Below are 26,507 nucleotides of genomic sequence, written 5' to 3'. Positions count from 1 at the left end.
TTAAGCATAGCGGGTGCCACCGCCTCCTCGTGTTCCACCCCAAGCGATGGAAGACCTAGATCCAGATCTTCTACCTCCTCTTCCACCTCGTCCACCGCTACCACCTCTTCCCCCTCGTCCACCACCACCTCGGCCGCTTCGGGATCTTCTCACTCTTGAGTGCTGAAAAAATGAAGGTTTAGTTACGCATTAATTTAAGATATAAGGTTTAATTTTGCAGTTTAAGTTAAAGACCAACTTTCCTAAAATAGTCCCTTAGACGATGTCTAAAAAAATGTCTCACATTCTTGAAGTCATTGGGAATGCAATGAATAATTTGTTATACTTTTGATACTTTAATAAAAAAATTTAAAGTGAAAAAAAAAATGTCTCAGACTGCATTAGCCACCTTCAATCTGCAGTTCTCTGCTGCAGTACCCCTTTTTTACCACTAGATGTCCTCAGTCTTCTAGGTGGAATGATGCCTGGCATCACTCAATCTGGGAGGAAGAACTAAGGAAATACTGTGAGTGCAGGGCATCATGGACCTGCCCCTTGGGGAAGCATCACCATGGTGAACTTCATTCACAGTGTACTAATGCGGGGGGAGAGGTGCTCTTGACATCATTGAGACCACCCTGTAGTTAGGTGCAGTTAGCTAGTCTGCAATGTCATCAGGTACAGTGCCAGGACAAGATCATCTAATGCGCCAGGCAAAGATGCCAAATTTTGACCCCCCCCCCCCCCATCCCCTTATTATGTGCAAGCTTATGAGGAGGAGGGAGGGGGGGGGAGAGAGAGCACAGCCCGCTAATCCTCCCAGCTCTCTCTTCCTCAATTTCCCGCTTCCAGAGCTGGACTGACAGAAGTAGTGATGCCACTGTCACCAATCCTGTCATCCTTATAGTAGAAGAAACTTGCATCACCCCCATCCTTTCAATACATGCTGCTCCCAGGGCAGTCTCCCTTCTGCCCACCCCTTGCCCCAGCCATGATGAGGCGCTAGGCTCCCTTTAGGTAGAGCCCTCCAGAAGTGATGTCATAGGTGAGTCAGTGCCCAGCTTGGAAGGAGCCCTAGTACACTTGGGGAACCAAGCACTCCTCACCAGCACAGATGGAGCCAGCACGTAGAGGCCCAGTACAAGGCAGGAGGCCAGGGAGGAGTATATCTGCTCCCTAGGAAAGCCAGCTGTAGACTTTCTGACCCTTATGGGGGTGGGGGTGGGAGAGGGGGCTAGGGCAAATTGCAAAAGGCCTTTTAGGCCAGGCCAAGAGTTCCCTGAATGAAGCTTTTTCCCTGAAGGGTTCTGAGAAGTGTACCTATGGAGGAAGTGTCAGCAGAGATCGAAGTCCTGTGAGTACTAATAACCAGGGCTTTTTTTCAGCGGGAACGTGGGGGGAACGCAGTTCTTGGGTGTGCTGGAGGGTCTACTGATGCTTGCTGCTTGGGGATCTATTGTTGCTGGAGGGGATCTATTTTTGCATACCAATCTATTGTTGCTGGTGGAGGATCTTTTGTAACTGGGGGTTAATTGTAACTGGAAGGGATCTACTATTTAGGGAGGGATCTACTGTTGCTGGCTGCTGGAGAGTCCATTGTTGCTAGCTGTGAGATCTGTTGTTGCTGCTGGGGGTCTGTTGTTGCTGGAGGGGGGGGTCTATTGCTGCTGGCTGTGGGGGATCTATTTTATTGCTTTTCTTGCTATCATCACCAAATTCCATACCAGAAAATGATACTTGGCCCTATATTTTCCAAAAGGGTCTGTACTGGGAGCTGGGTAGGGGGGTGAAACCAAGGGTCAGTGCTCAGAGCTGGGTAGGGGGGGGGGTGAAACCAAGGGTCAGTGCTTGGAGGTGGGTAGGGGGGGTGAAACCAAGGGTCAGTGCTCGGAGCTGGGTAGGGGAGGTGAAACCAAGGGTCAGTGCTTGGAGCTGGGTAGGGGGGGTGAAACCAAGGGTCAGTGCTCGGAGGTGGGTAGGGGGGGTTAAACCAAGGGTCATTACTCTGAGCTGGGTAGGGGGGGGTGAAACCAAGGGTCAGTGCTCGGAGGTGGGTAGGGGGGGTGAAACCAAGGGTCAGTGCTCTGAGCTGGGTAGGGGGAGGTGAAACCAAGGGTCAGTGCTCGGAGCTGGGTAGGGGGGGGGGGGTGAAACCAAGGGTCAGTGCTCGGAGGTGGGTAGGGGGGGTTAAACCAAGGGTCAGTGCTCGGAGGTGGGTAGGGGGCAAAGTGACTTAGAACTGGGAGTTCCTGCACCTATTCTCTGAGAAAAAAAGCCCTGCTAATAACCCTGGGTGGAAGGAGAAACTGTTCGAGGGCGATGGCTGCTTAAAGTGCTGCATATGCTTTCACACGTGACTGCTGCGTACTGTCCACTATATGATTGACTGTGTAATTTTGAGTGACTCCAGAATATCATCAGTAAAAGTGCAGCAATTCCATGTGTGTGGACATTCCTTTCTTGTGGTATAAAGGTCAATGGTCAGGAATGTGGAGGCCTACAGCATGGAGTGGGGCACAATATGGTGACGGCAATACTAGCCAATCACAAAGCCTCTCTCGCAACTGGCTACTGTAGAAGAAGCCTCTGGGGCATCATGTGGCTGGCCTGAAAACTTTGGAAACAATAAAACACAAAAAGCATTGCATGCCGCCAATGGGGGTGGTGGTGTGGGTTGGACTGGAGGGCTCATTGGCCACAAGCACTCCTCTGAAAAACAATCCCCATTCTTCGGAGCATGTTTCAGATGCTTTGACTAACATTAAGGAGGTGATATGTTGCCTCCTCACCATTTGTTGTCACCTTCTAAAAGCCACACTATCACTCCCCAACAGTGGGTAGTGCCCGCTAATTGTGACAGGGTGGTAAAATTAATCCATACAGCATGTATATACCCCTGGCCTCAATCTTTGCAGTTTAAGGGGGAATAATTGGGGGGTTGGCAGTAAAAACGCATCATTGGCTCTGTGTTGGTCTGCCAAGGTCAATGGAATTTTGCTGACCTGCGTTTGATGTCCATCTTATGCCTGGGAAGAAGAAGCCTGCTCCCTGCCAGGAAGCTCCAGAAAAGGACCCTTGTACTCTGTACAGAAGCAGTGGTCTCTCGCCAGAGGTCCCCCTGCTGAGTCAGACCTTCAGCTCTCCAATCAGCAAAGCTCATGCTTGCTGCCGATTGGATAAAGCTCTATCTTTAAATCAGTAAGGGGCATAATGGTCTTCTGCAGAGACACTTCTGCTTTCAAGCAATGGTCCTCTGCAGCATTCTACTCAGGCTGTGGCTGTTTGCACATCCTTGCATGTGGTAAACTTGGAATGTATTTAGTTGATTCATACAAATGCTCAGTTGGGCTTTCAGAAATGGAGACAGTTAGTATCGCACATAAGTAGACGGATCTCACGTACTTCTCGATGGCCGTCTTGGCTCTGGCAGGTCACCACAACGATTTCCCGGTCGTCTTCCTCGAAGAAGTATGATGTACACGACTTCACCACCTGGCACAACACAGAATGACACGTTACCAGCTGGGAATGAGAATTCCTCGGACTCCCAAATCATGAAATATTATTATTCAGAAGGAATTGGATGAAATTTGATTATTGTATGATTAGCTTAACCACTTGCCGACCGCCGGCTGCAGATATACTACGGCAGGCTGGCTCGGCTGTGAACCAGCGTACCTGTATGGAGGTTTGTGGGAGCGCTCCTGGGGGCGCGCATGTGCGCTGCCGGAGGAGCGCGCCCGCCCACCTCCATTAGGAAGCGGAGAAGCCAATCCACGGGACCGGCGGCAGCGATTTCCGCTGGGCACCCGCAGAGGGAGAACGACGGTCTGCTGTTGTAAACATTCATGGCAGTAGCGGAACTATCAGGGTCGCAGCGGTCGCGCTTGCGACCGGGCCCTGGAGTTCCGCTACCTGAGGGGGGCCCGCCAGCCCCCGTTCTCTTACTGCGGCCGCGGCGTGAGGGGGCCCGTCTGTCCACCTGACTGTTCCGTGTTCGCTAGTGGCTGTCTGGCTGAGACTGAGAGACGATCGTTGTGCGGGCGGGGGGCGGCGGTAGAGACGTGTCTAAAGCGGCCAGGTAAAGCTGCAATCTGCTGCTGTGCTGCCTGCACCGCCCCCAGCCCTGCCGATCCTCCAATCAGAGCTGATGCAGTGAGGCAGTGACACCAATAGTGTGCAGGGGGAGGAGGAGTTCGAGTGCGAAGAGACTACATGCTGTGCCTGCTAGAAGAAGTGTGCCTGCCTGGCTGGAGTTGCTGAGTGACTGAGGGGGAAGCTGACTAACCGACTCGACTGCTAAGTGCTGATTGTAAGTGAACTAACTTGCCTTTTTGATCCCAAACTCCACCCTTGATGCTGGCTTGCTGCAATGCTGCCTCTTAATGATCCTAGACCCATGCCTGGCACAGAACAGATCTCATCCCTATCTACAACAGAGGTGTTGGGGGGTGTAGGGATGAGATCTGTGGTGGTGGGGGGATGGGATCAGTAAGACAGAGGTGGTGGGGGAGGATGACACCACATCCCCCCCTCCTCCACCCCCCCCCCCACCATTGCCCCCACTGATCCCTCTCCACCATCACCTCTTCACCACCGCCATTGATCCCACCCCCCTCCCAACTATCACCCCCCCTCACCACCGCCATTTATCCCACCCCCTTCACCATTGCCGCCACTAATCTCACCCCCCTTCACCACCATCACCACCTCTGATTACACCCCCCTCCCCACCACCGCCGCCACTGATCACACCCCCCTCCCCACCACCGCCGCCACTGATCACACCCCCCTCCCCACCACCGCCGCCACTGATCACACCCCCCTCCCCACTGATCACACCCTTCTCCCCACCACCGCCGCCACTGATCACACCCTTCTCCCCACCACCGCCGCCACTGATCACACCCTCCTCCCCACCACCGCCGCCACTGATCACACCCCCCTCCCCACCACCGCCGCCACTGATCACACCCCCCTCCCCACCACGGTGCCACTGATCACACCCTCCTCCCCACCACCGCCGCCACTGATCACACCCTCCTCCCCACCACCGCCGCCACTGATCACACCCCCCTCCCCACCACCGCCGCCACTGATCACACCCCCCTCCCCACCACGGCGCCACTGATCACACCCCCCTCCCCACCACCGCCGCCACTGATCACACCCCCCTCCCCACTGATCACACCCTTCTCCCCACCACCGCCGCCACTGATCACACCCTTCTCCCCACCACCGCCGCCACTGATCACACCCTCCTCCCCACCACCGCCGCCACTGATCACACCCCCCTCCCCACCACCGCCGCCACTGATCACACCCCCCTCCCCACCACGGTGCCACTGATCACACCCTCCTCCCCACCACCGCCGCCACTGATCACACCCTCCTCCCCACCACCGCCGCCACTGATCACACCCCCCTCCCCACCACCGCCGCCACTGATCACACCCCCCTCCCCACCACGGCGCCACTGATCACACCCTCCTCCCCACCACCGCCGCCACTGATCACACCCCCCTCCCCACCACCGCCGCCACTGATCACACCCCCCTCCCCACCACGGCGCCACTGATCACACCCTCCTCCCCACCACCGCCGCCACTGATCACACCCCCCTCCCCACCACGGCGCCACTGATCACACCCTCCTCCCCACCACTGCCGCCACTGATCACACCCCCCTCCCCACCACGGCACCACTGATCACACCCCCCCTCCCCACCACCGCCGCCACTGATCACACCCCCCTCCCCACCACGGCATCACTGATCACAGCCCCCTCCCCACCACTGCCGCCACTGATCACACCCCCCTCCCCACCACGGCACCACTGATCACACCCCCCTCCCCACCACCGCCGCCACTGATCACACCCGCTCCCCACCACTGCCGCCACTGATCACCCCCCCCTCCCCACCACGGCGCCGCCACTGATCACACCCCCCTCCCCACCACGGGGGGGGGCCCTTCATGATTTCTTGCACCGGGGCCCTGAGAAATCTAGTTACGCCCCTGATTCATGGCACCCTAATCCCAATGCTGATCTCAACCTTCTAAAATGCGGGTTACTTACTCCGCCCTCCTTGAACGCGCAGTCATCAGTCTGATCCTTGTCACTTTTCTGGCACACGGTTTCTTGTATCAGGAAGGAAAGTTGATGAAAGCGAGATTTTTCATCCTAAAAAAACAAAGAATAAAAGTGGATGAAGAGTTTTTCTATGTAGAAAATTCACTAGAGCATAAAGAAATTTCCAGTTTAGTCCGGAGCTGGATGAGATCTTTGGGGGTGGAATGTCCTTGTTCAGAGCTGAATCTAGATGGTCGAGCTGCAATACCAAACCTGACCAGTAGGTGGCACTGCAGGTGGCCTTGTTTGGAAGTGGGACTAACACTTCTGCTATGGGCTAGTTTATGCGGCAATAACTTTGTCATTTCTTACAGGCTTTCTTTTAGTGATATTATCTTAAAAAAAATGCAACAATAAAAACATTAATTCATTAGGGCTGGCTAATGGGCCATACACACTATAAGATTTTCTGAAAGACTTTTTCCTTCAGACTTTCCAAAACCATATAATATGAGGTCAAACCTAAACACTTTCAATTTGTATGCAATCTGGCAGGCCCTTGCACTACATAGAAAAGGTAAATCTGAAGGAAAAAGTCTTCAGAAAATCTTATAGTGTGTATGGCCCATAAGATAAACTAAGGAGTAATAAGAATTTCAACAGGAACAAATTCTTTATAAAAAAAAAAAAAAAAACAACTTTTTTTGTTACTTGTCAGATTTCTATAACTGACATCATATGCAGATTGAGGCTCATTCCTTTCATCTTCAGATGAATAAAATAAAGAAGATACAAAAGTGACAATGTTACTTTGTATCTATCTCCCGTCTGATCAATGTTTATAAACAATGTTACTTTGTATCTCTCTATCTCCCATCTGATCAATGTTTATAAACAATGTTACTCTGTATCTCTCTATCTCCCGTTTGATCAATGTTTATAAACAATGTTACTTTGTATCTCTCTATCTCCCATCTGATCAATGTTTATAAACAATGTTACTTTGTATCTCTCTATCTCCCATCTGATCAATGTTTATAAACAATGTTACTTTGTATCTTTCTATCTCCCATCTGATCAATGTTTATAAACAATGTTACTTTGTATCTCTCTATCTCCTGTCTGATCATTGTTTATAAACAATGTTACTTTGTATCTCTCTATCTCCTGTCTGATCAATGTTTATAAACAACGTTACTTTGTATCTCTCTATCTCAAGTCTGATCAATGTTTATAAACAATGTTACTTTGTATCTCTTTATCTCCCGTCTGATTAATGTTTATAAACAATACTACTTTGTATCTCTCTATCTCCAGTCTGATCAATGTTTATAAACAATACTACTTTGTATCTCTCTATCTCCCGTCTGATCAATGTTTATAAACAATACTACTTTGTATCTCTCTATCTCCCGTCTGATCAATGTTTATAAACAATACTACTTTGTATCTCTCTATCTCCCTTCTGATCAATGTTTATAAACATTGTTACTTTATAAACATTGATCAGATGGGAGCTAGAGAGATACAAAGTAACATAATATAAACATTGATTAGACGGAAGATAGAGATACAAAGTAACATTGTTAGATAAATATAAACATTGATTAGACGGAAGATAGAGATACAAAGTAACATTGTTTATAAACATTGATCAGACAGACATTATATCTCTACGGCCTGTAATTTAATAATTCATATATAAAAGCGTAATAAAAATCGTCCACTCACAGTGATGTATTCTGTGTCGTTCTCCAGCAGCCCATAGAGGGCGTCTTCTCCGGACACCTTGTTGTAGTAATCTGTGCTGTACAGCGCCATGACGGGGATGTCATCCTCGCTCCATTGTGACAATGGTAGGGCCATGCTGCCGCAGGCCAACCCCATCAGGAACCAGAGAGTTGCAGAGAGCCCCATGTTGGACGAGTGAGTGATGATAAAATCCGGACCCCCCTCTCACATTTATACCGTTCACCGACTCTTCTTAGAAGGAATCTTTTATTTCTGAGCATGGAAGAGAAATCACAGAATTACACAATCATGAAATCTCACAAATTGCAGTTTTTTTTTTTTTTTTTCCGAATATTCCAAATTTGGCAACCCAAAACCACAACGCTACTTTAATGTTTTACAGGGAACATGTGCGGGAGGGGGAGGAGCCATCCCTCACCGGAGGAAAACCTGGAACTGATTTCTAAAATGATTAACCCCTTCAGTTCTCCTTCCTGTAATAGCTTTGTCATTACTGAATACCAAAGTAATACATATATCAATTTTTTTCCAGGATTTCTTTTGGTAAAATTGTTTAGAAAAAAAATATTTTCTATTTAACCACTTAAGCCCCGGAAGATTTTACCCCCATTCCGACCAGGGGGTATTTTGCGATTCGGCACTGCGTGACTTTAACGGACAATTGCGCGGTCGTGCGACGCTGTACCTAAACGAATTTGGCGCCCTTTTTTTCCCACAAACAGAGCTTTCTTTTGGTGGTATTTGGTCACCTGTGCGATTTTTTGATCACGCGCTATAAACAAAAAAAGAGCGTCAATTTTGCAAAAATAACAATATTTTTCACATTTTTTTATATGAAATTCCCCCCCAAAAAAATGTAAAAATCAAAATTTTTTAACATTTTCGGCCAATTTGTTTTATGCTACCTATGTTTGGTAAAAAAAATCGCAAAAAGCGTATTTTGATTGGTTTGCGCAAAAGTTATCGCGTTTACTAACAAAGGGAAAGATTTTTGTCATTTTTGTTGTTTTTTTTTTTTAACGCGTAATGGCGGCGATCTGCGTTTTTTTTTGCGGTACTGCGACATTGCGGCGGACAGATCGGACCCTTGACTGACATTTTTGACACTTTTGGGGTTACCAGTGACATTTCTACAGTAATCAGTGCTATATATATGCACTGTTACTTTAAAAATACACTGGTAGTGAAGGGGTTAACTTTATTTGGGAGGGAGGGGCTGTGTGTGTCCCTAGGGGCGTGCTTTCTACTGTGATTGGCTGTGGCTTCAGCTGTAAGGACACTGATCAACGGATCTACATAGTAGATCCATGTGATCAGTGTCTTTGCAGCGAGGAGAATGACAGGCAGCTTGTTTACACAAGCTGCCTGACATTCTCCCTCTCCCCCGCCGATCGCCGAGTGGCCGGCGGACATCGGGTCCGCTGGTCACACGCGCGGGGGGGTCCGTGACCACGCGGGAGCGGGAGCGCGCCTCCGGGGGCGCGCGCTCGCTCCCTAGACCCTCACAAGCTAGTGACGTAGCCCTACGTCACTTTGCCTGTGAGGGGCTGACTGCCGACGTAGATAGTCGTGCGGCGGTCAGCAAGTGGTTAATCCATGACAAAAATTCAAAATGAATGATAATTACTTCTACTTTGATCAATGTTAGCAATTTAAAAAAAATATTGCTAAAGTGTAAATAGAATTAATGAAGATAACAAAGTAATACATATATCATTTTTTTTTCTAGGATTTCTTTTGGTAAAATTGTTTTTATTTAATTCATAAACCAAAGTAGAAAAATTAGCATTAATTTTAAAATGCGTTACTTTTTTTGTTTATGGATTAAATAGAAACAATTTTCCCAAAAAATAAAAAATAAAAAATCCTAAAAAAATGATATATGTATTACTTTGTTATCTTCAGAAATTATATTTATACTTTTTAACTGCAGAATGCTAACACTGATCAAAGTAGAAAAAATAGAATTCCTTTCTTTCATCTTAAAAAAAATATATAGATATATTGTTACTGCAGTTAAAAAGTATAAATATTATTACTCAAGATAACAAAGTAATACATATATAATTTTTTTTGTATTCTGTGTCGTTTTCCAGCAGCCCATAGAGGGCGTCTTCTCCGGACACCTTGTTGTAGTAATCTGTGCTGTACAGCGCCATGATGGGGATGTCATCCTCGCTCCATTGTGACAATGGCAGGGCCATGCTGCCGCAGGCCAACCCCATCAGGAACCAGAGAGTTGCAGAGAGCCCCATGTTGGACGAGTGAGTGATGATAAAATCCGGACCCCCCTCTCACATTTATACCGTTCACCGACTCTTCTTAGAAGGAATATTTCATTTCTGAGCATGGAAGAGAAATCACAGAATTACACAATCATGAAATCTCACAAATTGCAGGTTTTTTTTTTTTTTTTGTTTTCCGAATATTCCAAATTTGGCAACCCAAAACCACAACGCTACTTTAATGTTTTACAGGGAACATGTGCGGGAGGGGGAGGAGCCATCCCTCACCGGAGGAAAACCTGGAACTGATTTCTAAAATGATTAACCCCTTCAGTTCTCCTTCCTGTAATAGCTTTGTCATTACTGAATACCAAAGTAATACATATATCAATTTTTTTCTAGGATTTCTTTTGGTAAAATTGTTTAGAAAATTTTTTTTTTCTATTTAATCCATGACAAAAATTCAAAATGAATGAATATTACTTCTACTTTGATCAATGTTAGCAATTAAAAAAATATTGCTAAAGTGTAAATAGAATTAATGAAGATAACAAAGTAATACATATATCATTTTTTTTTCTAGGATTTCTTTTGGTAAAATTGTTTAGAAAAATTTTTTTTTCTATTTAATCCATGACAAAAATTAAAAATGAATTAAAAATGAATGCTAATTACATCTACTTTGGTCAGTGTTAGCAATTAAAAAAAAATGTAAATAGAATTAATGAAGATAACAAAGTAATACATATATAATTTTTTTTCTAGGATTCCTTTTAGTAAAATTGTTTTTTATTTAATTCATAAACCAAAGTAGAAAAATTAGCATTAATTTTAAAATGCGTTACTTTTTTTGTTTATGGATTAAATAGAAACAATTTTCCCAAAAAAAAAAAAAAAAATCCTAAAAAAATATTATATGTATTACTTTGTTATCTTCAGAAATTGTATTTATACTTTTTAACTGCAGAATGCTAACACTGATCAAAGTAGAAACAATAGAATTCCTTTCTTTCATCTTAAAAAAATATATATAGATATATTGTTACTGCAGTTAAAAAGTATAAATATTATTACTCAAGATAACAAAGTAATACATATATAATTTTTTTCTAGGATTTCTTTTGATAAAACTATTTGGAAAAAAAATTATATTTATTCTATAAACAAAAAAAAATGACAAAAAATTTAAAATGAGTGCTAATTACTTCTACTTTGATCAGTGTTAGCAATTAAAAAAAATATTGTTAATCATAGGTGTGCACAGCCTATAGCATTAGGGTGTGCACCTCAAAACTCAAACACATATATGTGTGCATGTGTATTTATACTGATGGACCTGGTACTAAATGGTGTCAGTAGTTTTATTTTGAATATTTTTTACTATTTTATTTATTTAATTTTTTTTTTTTTAGGAGCCCTGTTAGGGGGCTTTGGTGAAATATCAGGGGCTTAACCAGGAAAAATCTGCACCACATAGGGTGATTAGGGTGTGCCCAGGCACACCTGGCACATCCTGTGTGCACACCTATGTTGTTAATGCAGTTAAAGTGTAAATTGAATTACTGAAGATAACAAAGTAATACATATATCATTTTTTTTCAAGGATTTCTTTTGGTAAAATTGTTTTTATTTAATTCATAAACCAAAGTAGAAAAATTAGCATTCATTTTAAAATTTTTGTTACATTTTTTTGTTTATGGATTAAATAGAAACAATTTTACCAAAAAAAAAAAAATCCTAAAAAAATGATATATGTATTACTTTGTTATCTTCAGAAATAATATTTATACTTTTTAACTGCAGAATGCTAACACTGATTAAAGTAGAAAAAATAGCATTCCTTTCTTTCATCTTTGTTAACAATTAAAAAAAAAAAATAATAATATTGTTACTGCAGTTAAAAAGTATAAATATTATTATTCAAGATAACAAAGTAATACATATATAATTTTCTCTAGGATTTCTTTTGGTAAAACTGTTTGGAAAAAAAAATCGATTTATTCTATAAACAAAAAAACATGACAAAAATTAAAAATGAGTGCTAATTACTTCTACTTTGATCAGTGTTAGCAATTAAAAAAAATATTGTAAATCATAGGTGTGCACAGCCTATAGCATTAGGGTGTGCACCTCAAAGCTCAAACACATATATGTGTGCATGTGTATTTATACTGATGGTATTAAACGGTGTTAGTAGATTTATTTTTATATATTTTCTACTATTTTATTTATTTTAATTTTTTTATTTTTTTGTTTTTTAGGAGCCCTTTTAGGGGGCTTTGGTGAAATATCAGGGGTTTAAACAGGGAGACTCTGCACCACATAGGGTGATTAGGGTGTGCCCAGGCACACCTGGCACATCCTGTGCACACGCCTATGTTGTTAATGCAGTTAAAGTGTAAATGGAAGTACTGAAGATAACAAAGTAATACATATATCTTTTTTTTTTTTTTTTCAAGGATTTCTTTTGGTAAAATTGTTTTTATTTAATTCATAAATCAAAGTAAAAAAATTAGCATTAATTTTAAAATTTTGTTACTTTTTTTGTTTATGGATTAAATAGAAACAATTTTACCAGAAAAAAAAAATCCTAAAAAAAAAAATATATGTATTACTTTGTTATCTTCAGAAATTATATTTATACTTTTTAACTGCAGAATTGCTAACACTGATCAAAGTAAACTTTTCACAGTGATCGAGGACTTCTATCGTCTCTGCTTTACATTCGATTTGGAACAGCCATGCTGTTAATTCATCCTGCCACTTCGGATGAATGTGGATTCAGTCTCTTACCTTTAAGACAACTTGATGAACAACTAGTTATCTTCAGGACACTCTCCCTAGTATCCTCTCTCTTCCTTTGCTAACACCCCTTCACTGACTGTCATACAAGCAGGGGTGGTCCCCCTCAGGTCAGGCCCCTTGACATAAGTCCCTGTACTCACGATACTGCAGTCCCAGGGTCTCCAGTGTCTCCCCTCTTAGTCAACTTCCCTGAACCTCTGGGTTCAGCTCCTCTCATCCGCTCTTCTGGTCCCCAGGATGGCCTCCTGCGACCACAAGGGACCTCTACAGAGGAAGAGGCAGCCGGCCCCTCCCTCTGGGACTCCGCTCTCCATCCAAAGACCCCGCAGCACATGTGCTCCTGGCTTTTATACAGTATCCCAGAATGCACCGAGGCAACCTGCCCTCTGCCAATCATCAGGACCTTGTAGTATATCAGTATATCTCAGACAGTGTAGTATATATTAGCAGTGCAGTATATCTGCAGCGGCTGGTCAGCAACCGGTTAATGTCTAAACCGCTGGCAACAAAAGTGAGTACACCCCTCAGTGGAAATGTCCAAATTGGGCCCAAAATGTAGATATTTTGTGTGGCCACCATTATTTTCCAGAACTGCCTTAACCCTCTTGGGCATGGAGTTCATCAGAGCTTCACAGGTTGCCACTGGAGTCCTCTTCCCCTCCTCCATGATGACATCACAGAGCTGGTGGATGTTAGAGACCTTGCGCTCCTCCACCTTCTGTTTGAGGATGCCCCACAGATGCTCAATAGGGTTTAGGTCTGGAGACATGCTTGGCCAGTCCATCACCTTTACCCTCAGCTTCTTAAGCAAGGCAGTGGTCGTCTTGGAGGTGTTTGGGGTCGTTATCATGTTGGAATATTGCCCTGTGGCCCAGTCTCTGAAGGGAGGGGATCATGCTCTGCTTCAGTATGTCACAATACATGTTGGCATTCATGGTTCCCTCGATGATCTGTAGCTCCCCAGTGCCGGCAGCACTCATGCAGCCCCAGACCATGACACTCCCACCACCATGCTTGACTGTAGGGAAGACACACTTGTCTTTGTACTCCTCACCTGGTTGCCGCCACACACGCCTGACACCATCTGAACCAAATACGTTTATCTTGGTCTCATCAGAGCACAGGAGATGGTTCCAGTAATCCATGTCCTTAGTCTGCATGTCTTCAACAAACTGTTTGTGGGCTTTCTTGTGCATCATCTTTAGAAGAGGCTTCCTTCTGGGACGACAGCCATGCAGACCAATTTGATGCAGTGTGCGGCGTATGGTCTGAGCACCGACAGGCTGACCCCCCACCCCTTCAACCTCTGCAGCAATCTGGGCAGCACTCATACGTCTATTTACGAGTCACATGACACGGGGGGGGGGGCTAATTGGGCCCAATTTGGACATTTTCACTTAGGGGTGTACTCACTTTTGTTGCCAGCGGTTTAGACATTAATGGCTGTGTGCTGAGTTATTTTGAGGGGACAGTAAATTTACACTGTTATACAAGCTGTACACTCACTACTTTACATTGTAGCAAAGTGTCATTTCTTCAGTGTTGTCACATGAAAAGATAGAATAAAATATTTACAAAAATGTGAGGGGTGTACTTACTTTTGTGAGATATTGTAGCTGTATTCTGTAATGTGGAGAGCCACATAGGAAATGATATGTATGTTCAATGTCATTGTATTGATACATAGAGACATAGCTTTTTTTATATAGTTTTTATATGGTGGCATAAATAAAAAAATCAGGTTTCATTATATTGACATTCACTTGAATGAGTTTTTGGTGCACTATAAAAGTCCTGTTTAAAGTGATTGTAAACCCTTCCATATCCCCAGTGAAGTAACTGGCCTCAGGTGATACAAAGAGATGAGACAGATCCTCCTACATAAGTTGTACCTGTTTATCTGAAGTCTTCTCTTATATACAGTGCATCCGGAAAGTATTCAGAGCGCTTCACTTTTCCACATTTTGTTATGTTACAGCCTTATTCCAAAATTGATTAAATTCATTATTTTGATCAGAATTCTGCAAACAATCCCCCATAATGACAACGTGAGAGAAGTTTGTTTGAAATCTTTACAAATTTATTAAAAATAAAAAAAAAATAATAAATCCCATGTACATAATTATCACAGAATTTGCCATGACACTCAAAATTAAGCTCAGGTGCATACTGTTTCCACTAATCATCCTTGCGATGTTTCTACAACTTGATTGGAGTCCACCTGTGGTAATCTTAGTTGATTGGACATGATTTGGAAAGGCACACACCTGTATATGTAAGGTCCCACAGTTAACAGTGCATGTCAGAGCACAAACCAAGCCATGAAGTCCAAGGAATTGTCTGTAGACCTCCAAGACAGAATTGTATGGAGGCACAGATCGGGGGAAGGGTACAGAAACATTTCTGCAGCATTGAAGTTCCCAATGAGCACAGTGGCCTCCATCATCCGTAAATGGAAGAAGTTTGGAACCACCAGGACTCTTCCTAGAGTGGGCCGCCCGGCCTAACTGAGTGATCGGGGGAGAAGGGCCTTAGTCAGGGAGGTGACCAAGAACCCGATGGTCACTCTGACAGAGCTCCAGCATTTCTCTGTGGAGAGAGGAGAACCTTCCAGAAGAACAACCATCTCTGCAACACTCCACCAATCAGGCCTGTATGGTAGAGTGACCAGACGGAAGCCACTCCCCAGTAAAAGGCACATGACAGCCCGTCTGGAGTTTCTGCTCTGATGAAACAAAGATTGAACTCTTTGGCCTGAATGACAAGCATCATGTCTGGAGGAAACCAGGCACCAATCATCACCTGGCCAATACCATCCCTACTGTGAAGCATGGTGGTGGCATCATGCTGTGGGGATGTTTTTCAGTGGCAGGAACTGGGAGACTAGTCAGGATTGAGGGGAAAAATGTATGCAGCAATGTACAGAGACATCCTTAATGAAAACCTACTACAGAGCCCTCTGGACCTCATACTGGCGCGAAGGTTCATCTTCCAACAGGACAATGACCCTAAGCACACAGCCAAGATAACAAAGGAGTTTCTATGGGACAACTCTGTGAATGTCCTTGAGTGGCCCAGCCAGAGCCCAGACTTGAACCCGATTGAACATCTCTGGAGAGATCTGAAAATGGCTGTGCACCGACGCTCCCCATCCAACCTGATGGAGCTTGAGAGGTCCTGTAAAGAAGAATGAGAGAAACTGCCCAAAAATAGGAGTGCCAAGCTTGTAGCATCATACTCAAAAATACTTGAGGCTTTAATTGGTGCCAAAGGTTCTTCACCAAAGTGTTGAGCAAAGGGTGTGAATACTTATGTACATAGGATTTATTTCATTTTTTATTTTTAATACATTTGCAAAGATTTCAAAACAATTTCTGGTGCACATGATTGGGTAAACAAAGTGAACACAGCGTCACCTTATTGATTAGGCTCAGCGAGCATTCTGTTTCTCTACTTCGTTAGCCAACCACTCCCATTGCAATGCTAGTTAGTTCCAGATGGGGCCCCTTTCAGAGTCTGGGCCCCTGGGGTCATTGTCACCTCCCCCCCCTCCCCCATTGCCAGGTCCTTTGGCAGTACTTTATCTGAATAATTCTAAATGAACAGATTGGAGAAAAGAGATAATTTTAATGCAGCGATCTATTTACACACAATGTACAAAAAGCTTCCAATTATAGGAAGCACTTTAAGCATATTGGGTGCCACCGCCTCCTCGTCTTCCTCCCCCAGCGATGGAAGACCTAGATCCAGATCTTCCACCTCCTCTTCCACCTCGTCCACCGCTACCACCTCTTCCCCCTCGTCCACCACCTCGGGATCTTCTCACTCTTGAGTGCTGAAAAAGAAAATGAAGGTTTAGTTATGCATTCATTTAAGAGATAAGGTTTAATTTTGCAGTTTAAGTTAAAGCGGAGTTCCACCCATTTTTAATAGGTTGGATTACATAGATGTATGTAATCCCCTTTAAAACGGCTTTTACCAATGGAAACTTTTTTTTTTTTTTTTTTGCTAGTAAATACCTTAATTTCTGCTTTATTCCTCCTCTCCTCACTTCCGGGTCCGATCGGCGATGACGTCATTTGGCGATTCGCAGTGTGTGCTGGGATGTATTCCATTCCAGAAATCTCGCAGTATTACCAAGGAGCTGAGCTGTACTGAGCCGTGCCTGCCCCGCCTCCGCCCCGCCTCCTCTCAGTGAGTTGTACTGTATGCATTGTATTCAGGCCGTTCTATGCCCCGCCTCCGCCTGCCTCCTCTCAGTGAGCGAGGACTGAAAGCATTATATCCTCACTGAGCTCACTGAGAGGAGGCAGGACGGAGGCGGGGCAGAGCACATCCTGAATACAATGCATACAGTACAACTCACTGAGAGGAGGCGGGGCGGAGGCGGGGCGGAGGCGGGGCAGGTCACGGCCTGAATACACACAGAACAGATCAGCTCCTGGGTAATACTGCGAGATTTCTGGAATGGAATACATCCCAGCACACACTGCGAATCGCCGAATGACGTCATCGCCGATCGGACCCTAAAGTGAGGAGAGGAGGAATAAAGCAGAAATTAAGGTATTTACTAGCAAAAAAAAAAGTTTCCATTGGTAAAAGTCGTTGTAAAGGGGATTACATAGATCTAAAGTTACGAAAATGGGTGGAACTCCACTTTAAAGACCAACTTTCCTAAAATAGTCCCTTAGACGGTGTAAAAAAAAAAAATGTCTCACATTCTTGAAGTCATTGGGAATGCAATGAATAATTTGTTATACTTTTGATACTTTAATAAAAAATTTTAAAGTGAAAAAAAAAAAAAAAAATGTCTCAGACTGTAGTAGTCACCTTCAATCTGCAGTTCTCTGCTGCAGTACCCCTTCTTCACCACTAGATGTCCTCAGTCTTCTAGGTGGAATGATGCCTGGCATCACTCAATCTGGGAGGAAGAACTAAGGAAATACTGTGAGTGCAGGGCATCATGGGCCTGCCTCTTGGGGAAGCATCAGCATGGTGCACTTCAATCACAGTGTACTAATGCGGGGGGAGAGGTGCTCTTGACATCATTGAGACCACCCTGTAGTTAGGTGCAGTTAGCTAGTCTGCAGTGTCATCAGGTACAGTGCCAGGACAAGATCATCTAATGCGCCAGGCAAAGATGCCAAATTTTGACCCCCCCATCCCCTTATTATGCGCAAGCTTATGAGGAGGAGAGAGAGCACAGCCCGCTAATCCTCCCAGCTCTCTCCTCCTTTCTTTGCCGCTTCCAGAGCTGGACTGACAGAAGTAGTGATGCCACTGTCACCAATCCTGTCATCCTTATAGTAGAAGAAACTTGTGGCACCCCCATCCTTTCAATACATGCTGCTCCCAGGGCAGTCGACCCTTCTGCCCACCCCTTGCCCCAGCCATGATGAGGCGCTAGGCTCCTTTTAGGTAGAGCCCTCCTGCAGTGATGTCATAGGTGAGTCAGTGCCCAGGTTGGATGGAGCCCTAGTACACTTGGGGCATGGGAACCAAGCACTCCTCACCAACACAGATGGAGCCAGCACATAGAGGCCCAGTACAAGGCAGGAGTCCAGGGAGGAGTATATCTGCTCCCAGAGAGACAGCTGTAGACTTTTTGACCCTTATGGGGGTGGGGGCTAGGGCAGATTGCAAAAAGGCCTTTTAGGCCAGGCCAAGAGTTCCCTGTGTGAGTTGGACTGGAGGGCTCATTGGCCACAAGCACTGCTGCTCCTCTGAAAAACAATCCCTGTTCTTCGGAGCACGTTTCAGATACTTTGACTAACAGTAAAGAGGTGATATGTTGTCTCCACGCCATTTGTTGTCACCTCCTTAAAGCCACACTACCACTCCCCAACAGTGGGTAGTGCCCACTAATTGTGACAGGGTGGTAAAATTCCTAGCAACCAATCACCTGCGAGTTAACTTGAAGTCCCGCCCTCCATCCGGAGCTGTACTGGCTTTAATATCAGCCTCCTGCCTCCCGAGTCCCGCCGTCCATGCAGGGCTTGTTCAGGATGGCTGAGCAGGCTCCTAAATGGCAGCATGACACTGCGCCCCCCCAGATGTTGCACCCCCCCCCCCAGCACCCCCCACGCTACGCCACTGCCCTAGCCTCAACCTTTGCAGTTTAAGGGGGAATGATTGGGGGGTTGGCAGTAAAAACCCATCCTTGGCTCTGTGTTGGTCTGCCAAGGTCAATGGAATTTTGCCAAGGTCTGCCAAGGTCAATGGAATTTTGCTGACCTGCGTTTGATGTCCAGCTCACGCCTGGGAAGAAGAAGCCTGCTCCCAGAAGCTCCAGAGAAGGACCCTTGTACTCTGTACAGAAGCAGTGGTCTCTCAGCAGAGGTCCCCCTGCTGAGTCAGACCTTCAGCTCTCCAAACAGCAAAGCTCATGCTTGCTGCCGATTGGATAAAGCTCTATCTCTAAATCAGTAAGGGGCATAATGGTCTGCTGCAGAGACACTTCTGCTTTCAAGTAATGGTCCTCTGAAGCATGCTGACAGGGGACGGGCTTTTCTACTCAGGCTGTGGCTGTTTGCACATCCTTGGTTGTGGTAAACTTGGAATGTATTTAGTTGATTCATACAAATACTCCGTTGGGCTTTCAGAAATGGAGACAGTTAGTATCACACATAAGTAGACGGATCTCACGTACTTCTTGATGGCCGTCTTGGCTCTGGCAGGTCACCACAACGATTTCCCGGTCGTCTTCCTCGAAGAAGTATGATGTACACGACTTCACCACCTGACACAACACAGAATGACACGTTACCAGCTGGGAATGAGAATTCCTCGGAGTCCCAAATCATGAAATATTATTATTCAGAAGGAATTGGATGAAATGTGATTATTGTATGATCAGAGATGTATAGTAACTAAGTAGAACTATTTCACTACTGTACTTAAGTACGGAAAGGCGGTATCTGTACTTTCCTGGAGTAGAATTTTTTTCTCCTACTTCCACTTTTACTTCACTACATTTTTTCAATGATTTCAATACTTCTACTCCGATATTTTTTTTGTGCTGCATAGTTACTCGTTACAATTATAAAAATTACCACTGCCAGAACAGTAGATGGCAGGTTTCATGAAGTTTAAAACATGCGTATTATCAGCGCATACGAAAATAAATGCTACTGTATGTATAAATAAAAGCTGCATTTGAAATAATAAAAAACAATATGATGTTCAAACTTTTTACTTCTTTCTTTAATAACTACATAACACAGTGCTTGTACTTTTACTTTCAGTACTTGAGTAGCAAAATGAAAAAAAAAAACTACTTGCAATACTTAAGTACAAAAAATGTTGAATACTTTAGTACTTCTACTCAAGTCACTTTTGATCGAGCACTTCCACTTCTACTCAAATCACGTTTTGATCGAGCACTTGTACTTTTACTCAAGTATGGGTTTCGAGTACTTTATACAACTCTGTGTATGATTAGCTTAACCACTTGCCGACCACCGGCCACAGATATACTGCGGCAGGCTGGCTCGGCTAAGTGAACCAGCGTACCTGTATGGAGGTTCGTGGGAGCTCTCCTGGGGACGCGCATGTGCGCTGCCGGAGGATCGCGCCCGCCCCCATTAGGAAGCGGAGAAGCCGATCCACAGGACCGGCGGCAGTGACTGCCGCTGGGTACCCGCGATCGCTCCCCGCAGAGAGAGAACGACGGTCTGCTGTTGTAAACACAGAAGACCGTTGTTCTCTCTGGAATGCACACATGATATAGGATATATACAGTATCTCACAAAAGTAAGTACACCCCTTTACATTTTTGTAAATATGTTATTATATCTTTTCATGTGACAACACTGAAGAAATGACACTTTGCTACAATGTACTCACTTTTGTGAGATACTGTATATATATATATATATATATATATATATATATATATAGATAATCACAGGTCTGTGTTAATTCCACAAGTCCCTCCTCCATACAGTTAGAAAGCACCCCTTAGGGACACACTTAACCCTTTGATCATCCCTGGTGTTAACCCCTTCCCTGCCAGTGTCATTATTACAGTAACAGGGCATATTTTTAGCACTGATTACTGTAGTGATGTCACTGGTCCCCCCAAAAGTGTCAAAAATGTCAGTTAGGGGTCCGATCTGTCCGCCGCAATGTCACAGTCATGCAAAAAAATTGCGGATCGCTGCCATTACTAGTAAAAAATAAATAAATAAAAATGACATAAATCTTTCCCCTAGTTTGTAAACGCAATAATTTTTGCGCAAACCAATCAAAATACGCTTATTGGGATTTTTTTTACCAAAAATATGTAGCAGAATACAAATTGGCCTAAAATGATGAAAAAAATTGGATTTTTACATTTTTTTTTGGGGGGGGGGGGGGTGTTGTATAGCAGAATGTGTGAAAAATATTGTTTTTTTTTTTTTTTTCAGAATTGTCGCTAATTTTTTATAAAAAATATTTTTATTTATTTTTATAAAAAATAAAAATCGCGCAGGTGATCAATTACCACCAAAAGAAAGCTCTATTTGTAGTAAAAAAAGGACATTGATTTTATTAGGGTAGAGCATTGCATGACCACACAATTGTCAGTTAAAATAACAGTGCCGAATCGCCAAAAAATGGCCTAGTCATTAAGGGGGCAAATCCTTCCGGTGCAGAAGTGGTTAAAAAATGGTTCAACTTTTTTTTTCGCACACGTTAAATTAAAATAACCATTTTTTAGGCTTGAAGCTAAACCTCCAACTAGCATGCATTTTCTGAAAGCAAAGACCCTGGAGAATAAAATGGCGGTAGCTCCAATTTTAAATATTCAAAGGTAATTTTAGGGTACATAAGCACAACACATTACCCAATTCTTGGTAAAATATAAAAGATGAGGTTGCGCTGAGTAAATAGACACCCAACATGTCAAGGGCAGGGTTTTTGATTATGCGGGGAGCGATCGCGGATGCCAGGCAGCAGTCGGAGCCGCCTGCCCCGTGCATCAGGATCCCGGCAAGCGAGCGGGGAAGGGAGCGCGCCGGCTGCAGGCGTGCGACCGACGTATACCTACAGGAGCTGCGGCGGCGGTCACTAAGTGGTTAAAATGTGGCTTTAGCAGATGCATGATGTTACCATTTATAATTAATGACGCCATTGTGTGTCTGCCGCAGAGACTGGCGCCAAGTCAAATTTATGAGCTTACATTTCTTGCATTTAACCACTTTTTTTCCCCCCTGAATGACCAGGCCATTTTTTGTGATTCAGCACTGCATTACTTTAACTGACAATTGTGCCGTCCTATGACGCTGTACCCAAATAAAATTGATGTTCTTTTCTTTTCCCCACAAATAGAACTTTCTTTTGGTGGTTAAAGGGTTAAGGCTTGACATGTTGGGTGTCTATTTACTCAGCGCAACCTCATCTTTTATATTTTACCAATAATTGGGTAATGTGTTGTGCTTATGTACCCTAAAATGACCTTTGATGAATATTTAAAATTGGAGCTACCGCCATTTTATTCTCCAGGGTCTTTGCTTTCAGAAAATGCATGCTAGTAGGGGGTTTAGCTTCAGGCCTAAAAATGATTATTTTAACTTAACGTGTGCGAAAAAAAAAATGGATCTGGTTAAAAATATGCACTGTTACTGTAATAATGACACCGGCAGGGAAAGGGGTTAACCCAGGGTGATATAAGGGCTAGGGGGTGTTTTCTAACTGTGTGGGGGATGGGCTTATGTAATGAACACAGAGACCTGTGATCCTAAATAGGAGGAACACAGGAGCTCTGTGATCATTCCAGAGAGAACAACAGCCTGCTGTGCTTACAGACCGTCGTTCTCTCTCCGCGGGGAGTGATCACAGGTGCCCGGCGGCAATTGCGGCCACCGGCACCACAGATCAGATTCCCCACTGGCAAATAGGGGTGCGAGCCCCCAGGATCGTTCCAGCGGATTGACGTACAGGTACGGCGATTCGCACAGCTGAGCCACCCTGCCGCAGTAAATATGTGGAGGGCGGTTAAAAAATACACTAAATGCTGTGTTATTGATTACAGAGCTCCATTCATTTGTGTCTTTTATATCTGCCTGGAGATCAGTTTTCATTCATGGCACCCTAATACCAATGCTGAGCTCAACCTTCTAAAATGCGGGTTACTTACTCCGCCCTCCTTGAACGCGCAGTTATCAGTCTGATCCTTGTCACTTTTCTGGCACACGGTTTCTTGTATTGGGAAGGAAAGTTGATGATACTGAGATTTTTCATCCTAAAAAAAGAAGAATAAAAGTGGATGAAGAGTTTTTCTATGTAGAAAATTCACTAGAGCATAAAGAGATTTCCAGTTTAGTCTGGAGCTGGATGAGATCTTTGGGGATGGAATGTCCCCCCACAATGTCCATGGTCGTGCTGCAATACCGAACCTGACCAGTAGGTGGCACTGCAGGTGGCCTTGTTTGGAAGTGGGACTAACACTTCTGCTATGGGCTAGTTTATGCAGCAATAACTTTATCAATTTCTACAAAGGCTTTCTTTTAGTGAAATATTATCTTAAAAAATGCAACAATCAAAAAATAAATCAATTAGGGCTGTTTAGGATAGACTAAGCAGTTCAACAGGAACAAATTCTTGATATAAAAAAACAAACTTTTTTGTTACTTGTCAGATTTCTATAACTGACATCATATGCAGATTGAGGCGCATTCCTTTCATCTTCAGATGAATAAAACAAAGAAGATACAAAAGTGACAATGCTACTTTGTATCTCTCTATCTCCTGTCTGATCAATGTTTATAAACAATGTTATTTTGTATCTCTCCATCTCCCGTCTGATCAATGTTTATAAACAATGTTACTTTGTATCTTTCTATCTCCTGTATGTTCAATGTTTATAAACAATGTTACTTTGTATCTCTGTATCTCCCGCCTGATCAATGTTTATAAACAATGTTACTTTGTATCTCTCTATCTCCCGCCTGATCAATGTTTATAAACAATGTTACTTTGTATCTCTGTATCTCCTGCCTGATCAATGTTTATAAACAATGCTATTTTGTCTCTCTCCATCTCCCGTCTGATCAATGTTTATAAACAATGTTACTTTGTATCTCTCCATCTCCTGTCTGATCAATGTTTATAAACAATGTTACTTTGTATCTTTCTATCTCCTGTATGATCAATGTTTATAAACAATGTTACTTTGTATCTCTCTATCTCCCGTCTGATCAATGTTTATAAACAATGTTACTTTGTATCTCTCTATCTCCCGTCTGATCAATGTTTATAAACAATGTTACTTTGTATCTTTCTATCTCCTGTATGATCAATGTTTATAAACAATGTTACTTTGTATCTCTCTATCTCCTGTCTGATCAATGTTTATAAACAATGTTACTTTGTATCTTTCTATCTCCTGTATGATCAATGTTTATAAACAATGTTACTTTGTATCTTTCTATCTCCTGTATGATCAATGTTTATAAACAATGTTACTTTGTATCTCTTTATCTCCTGTCTGATCAATGTTTATAAACAATGTTACTTTGTATCTCTCTATCTCCTGCCTGATCAATGTTTATAAACAATGTTACTTTGTATCTCTCTATCTCCTGTCTGATCAATGTTTATAAACAATGTTACTTTGTATCTCTTTATCTCCTGTCTGATCAATGTTTATAAACAATGTTACTTTGTATCTCTGTATCTCCTGTCTGATCAATGTTTATAAACAATGTTACTTTGTATCTCTGTATCTCCTGTCTGATCAATGTTTATAAACAATGTTACTTTGTATCTCTGTATCTCCTGTCTGATCAATGTTTATAAACAATGTTACTTTGTATCTCTCTATCTCCCGTCTGATCAATGTTAATAAACAATGTTACTTTGTATCTCTCTATCTCCCATCTGATCAATGTTTATAAACAATGTTACTTTGTATCTCTCTATCTCCCATCTGATCAATGTTTATAAACAATGTTACTTTGTATCTCTCTATCTCCCATTTAATCAATGTTTATAAACAACGTTACTTTGTATCTCTCTATCTCCCATCTGATCAATGTTTATAAACAATGTTACTTTGTATCTCTCTATCCATGTGTGATCATTTTTTCATTTCTACAAAAGGCAGCCATATTAGCTTTTTGCACAGCAATTCCCAGCTGTCATTATGACATGTTGCATGTTTTTATATATATATATATATATATATATATATATATATACACACACCACTAGTGTGTAAGGTGGAAGGTTTCAATAGTTACATGTAAACTGATTTTTTTTTTTTTTTACAGTGGGTACCTGTATGGGGTTTACTTGGGAGAGGCTTTTTTTCCCCACCTTTTTTCTTCTATAAATTTTGGTGTGGTGCATACAGGGAGAAGCTCAGAATGAGCAGGCTGCATGCATTTTATCCTGGATCAGCTCAGTGCTGCCCTCTGTGTGACAGTAATGTCTCTGCAGCCCCTGCCATTTGTGTTACAATGTATTACATCACCTCAATGACTGACATGTGTGCAAACGTGGTCTGGCCACAATGTAACCCATTTCCTATTATATCTAAATGCCCTCTAATTTAAATTAGGATATAAAAGCGTAATAAAAATCGTCCACTCACAGTGATGTATTCTGTGTCGTTCTCCAGGAGCCCATAGAGGACGTCTTCTCCGGACACCTTGTTGTAGTAATCTGTGCTGTACAGCGCCATGACGGGGATGTCATCCTCGCTCCATTGTGACAATGGCAGGGCCATGCTGCCGCAGGCCATCCCCATCAGGATCCAGAGAGTTGCAGAGAGCCCCATGTTGGACGAGTGAGTGATGATAAAATCCGGACCCCCCTCTCACATTTATACCGTTCACCGGCTCTTCTTAGAAGGAATATTTCATTTCTGAGCATGGAAGAGAAATCACAGAATTACACAATCATGAAATCTCACAGATTACAGTTTTTTTCTAATATTCCAAATTTCGCAATCCAAAACCACAACGCTACATCAATGTTTTACCGGGAACATGTGCCGGAGGGGGAGGAGCCATCCCTCACCGGAGGAAAACCTGGAACTGATTTCTAAAATGATTAACCCCTTCAGTAATAGCTTTGTCATTACTGAAGATACCAAAATAATACAGATATCATTTTTTTCTAGGATTTTTCTGTTTAGAAAAAATATTTTCTATTTAATCCATAAAAAAAAAATGTCACAAAAGTTAACCGGTTGCCGACTGCGCACAGTATATTTACTGCGGCAGTCAGCCCCGGCCAGGCAGAGTGACGTAGGTCTACGTCGCTCGCCTGTCACCGGGTTCTGAGCCAATAGCGGGCGAGCACGCGCCCGCCTCGGCTCGTTCACAGAGGAGTCCGGACTTCGCCGATTGTCGGTAGAGCGGGAGAAAGGCGGACGGCTTATGTAAACAAGCCGCCTGTCATTCTTCCCTGTGTAAAAATGGAGATCAGACGGTTCTACTATGTAGAACCGTTGATCTCTGTTTTTACAATAGGAGACCTGTCCCATCACAGTTAGAAACACGCCCCTAGGACACACTTAACCCCTCCCTCTCCAATACAGTTAACCCCTTCCCTGCCAGTGTAATTTTTACACTAACAGTGCATATGTATAGCACTGATTACTGCAGTAATGTCACTGGTACCCCCAAAAGTGTCAAAAATGTCAGTCAAGGGTCCGATCTGTCTGCCGCAATGTCGCAGTACCGC

The 26,507-nt window shown here is 43.5% G+C and overlaps 1 protein-coding gene across 1 annotated transcript; it reads right to left on the bottom strand.

Annotated features, from left to right (window-relative positions):
* LOC309556593 (uncharacterized protein) lies at positions 1-25,603 on the bottom strand (the record flags this gene model as incomplete). The annotated part of the gene is made up of 5 exons (XM_082259032.1): positions 25,411-25,603; positions 22,954-23,058; positions 6,058-6,162; positions 3,382-3,471; positions 1-162 (listed from the first exon to the last, which is right to left on the bottom strand). Exons 1-5 carry the CDS (start codon positions 25,594-25,596, stop codon positions 1-3), a joined length of 648 nt encoding a protein of 215 aa, XP_082115158.1. The 5' UTR covers positions 25,597-25,603.
* Between the last annotated feature and the right edge of the window lie 904 nt (positions 25,604-26,507).

This window comes from Pelophylax lessonae (genome assembly GCF_965119305.1).
Source record: "Pelophylax lessonae genome assembly, chromosome: 5".
NCBI classification, from domain to species: domain Eukaryota; kingdom Metazoa; phylum Chordata; class Amphibia; order Anura; family Ranidae; genus Pelophylax; species Pelophylax lessonae.
The sequence above is the reverse complement of the archived record's forward strand: the minus strand, read 5'-3'. Positions and strand labels throughout refer to the sequence as shown.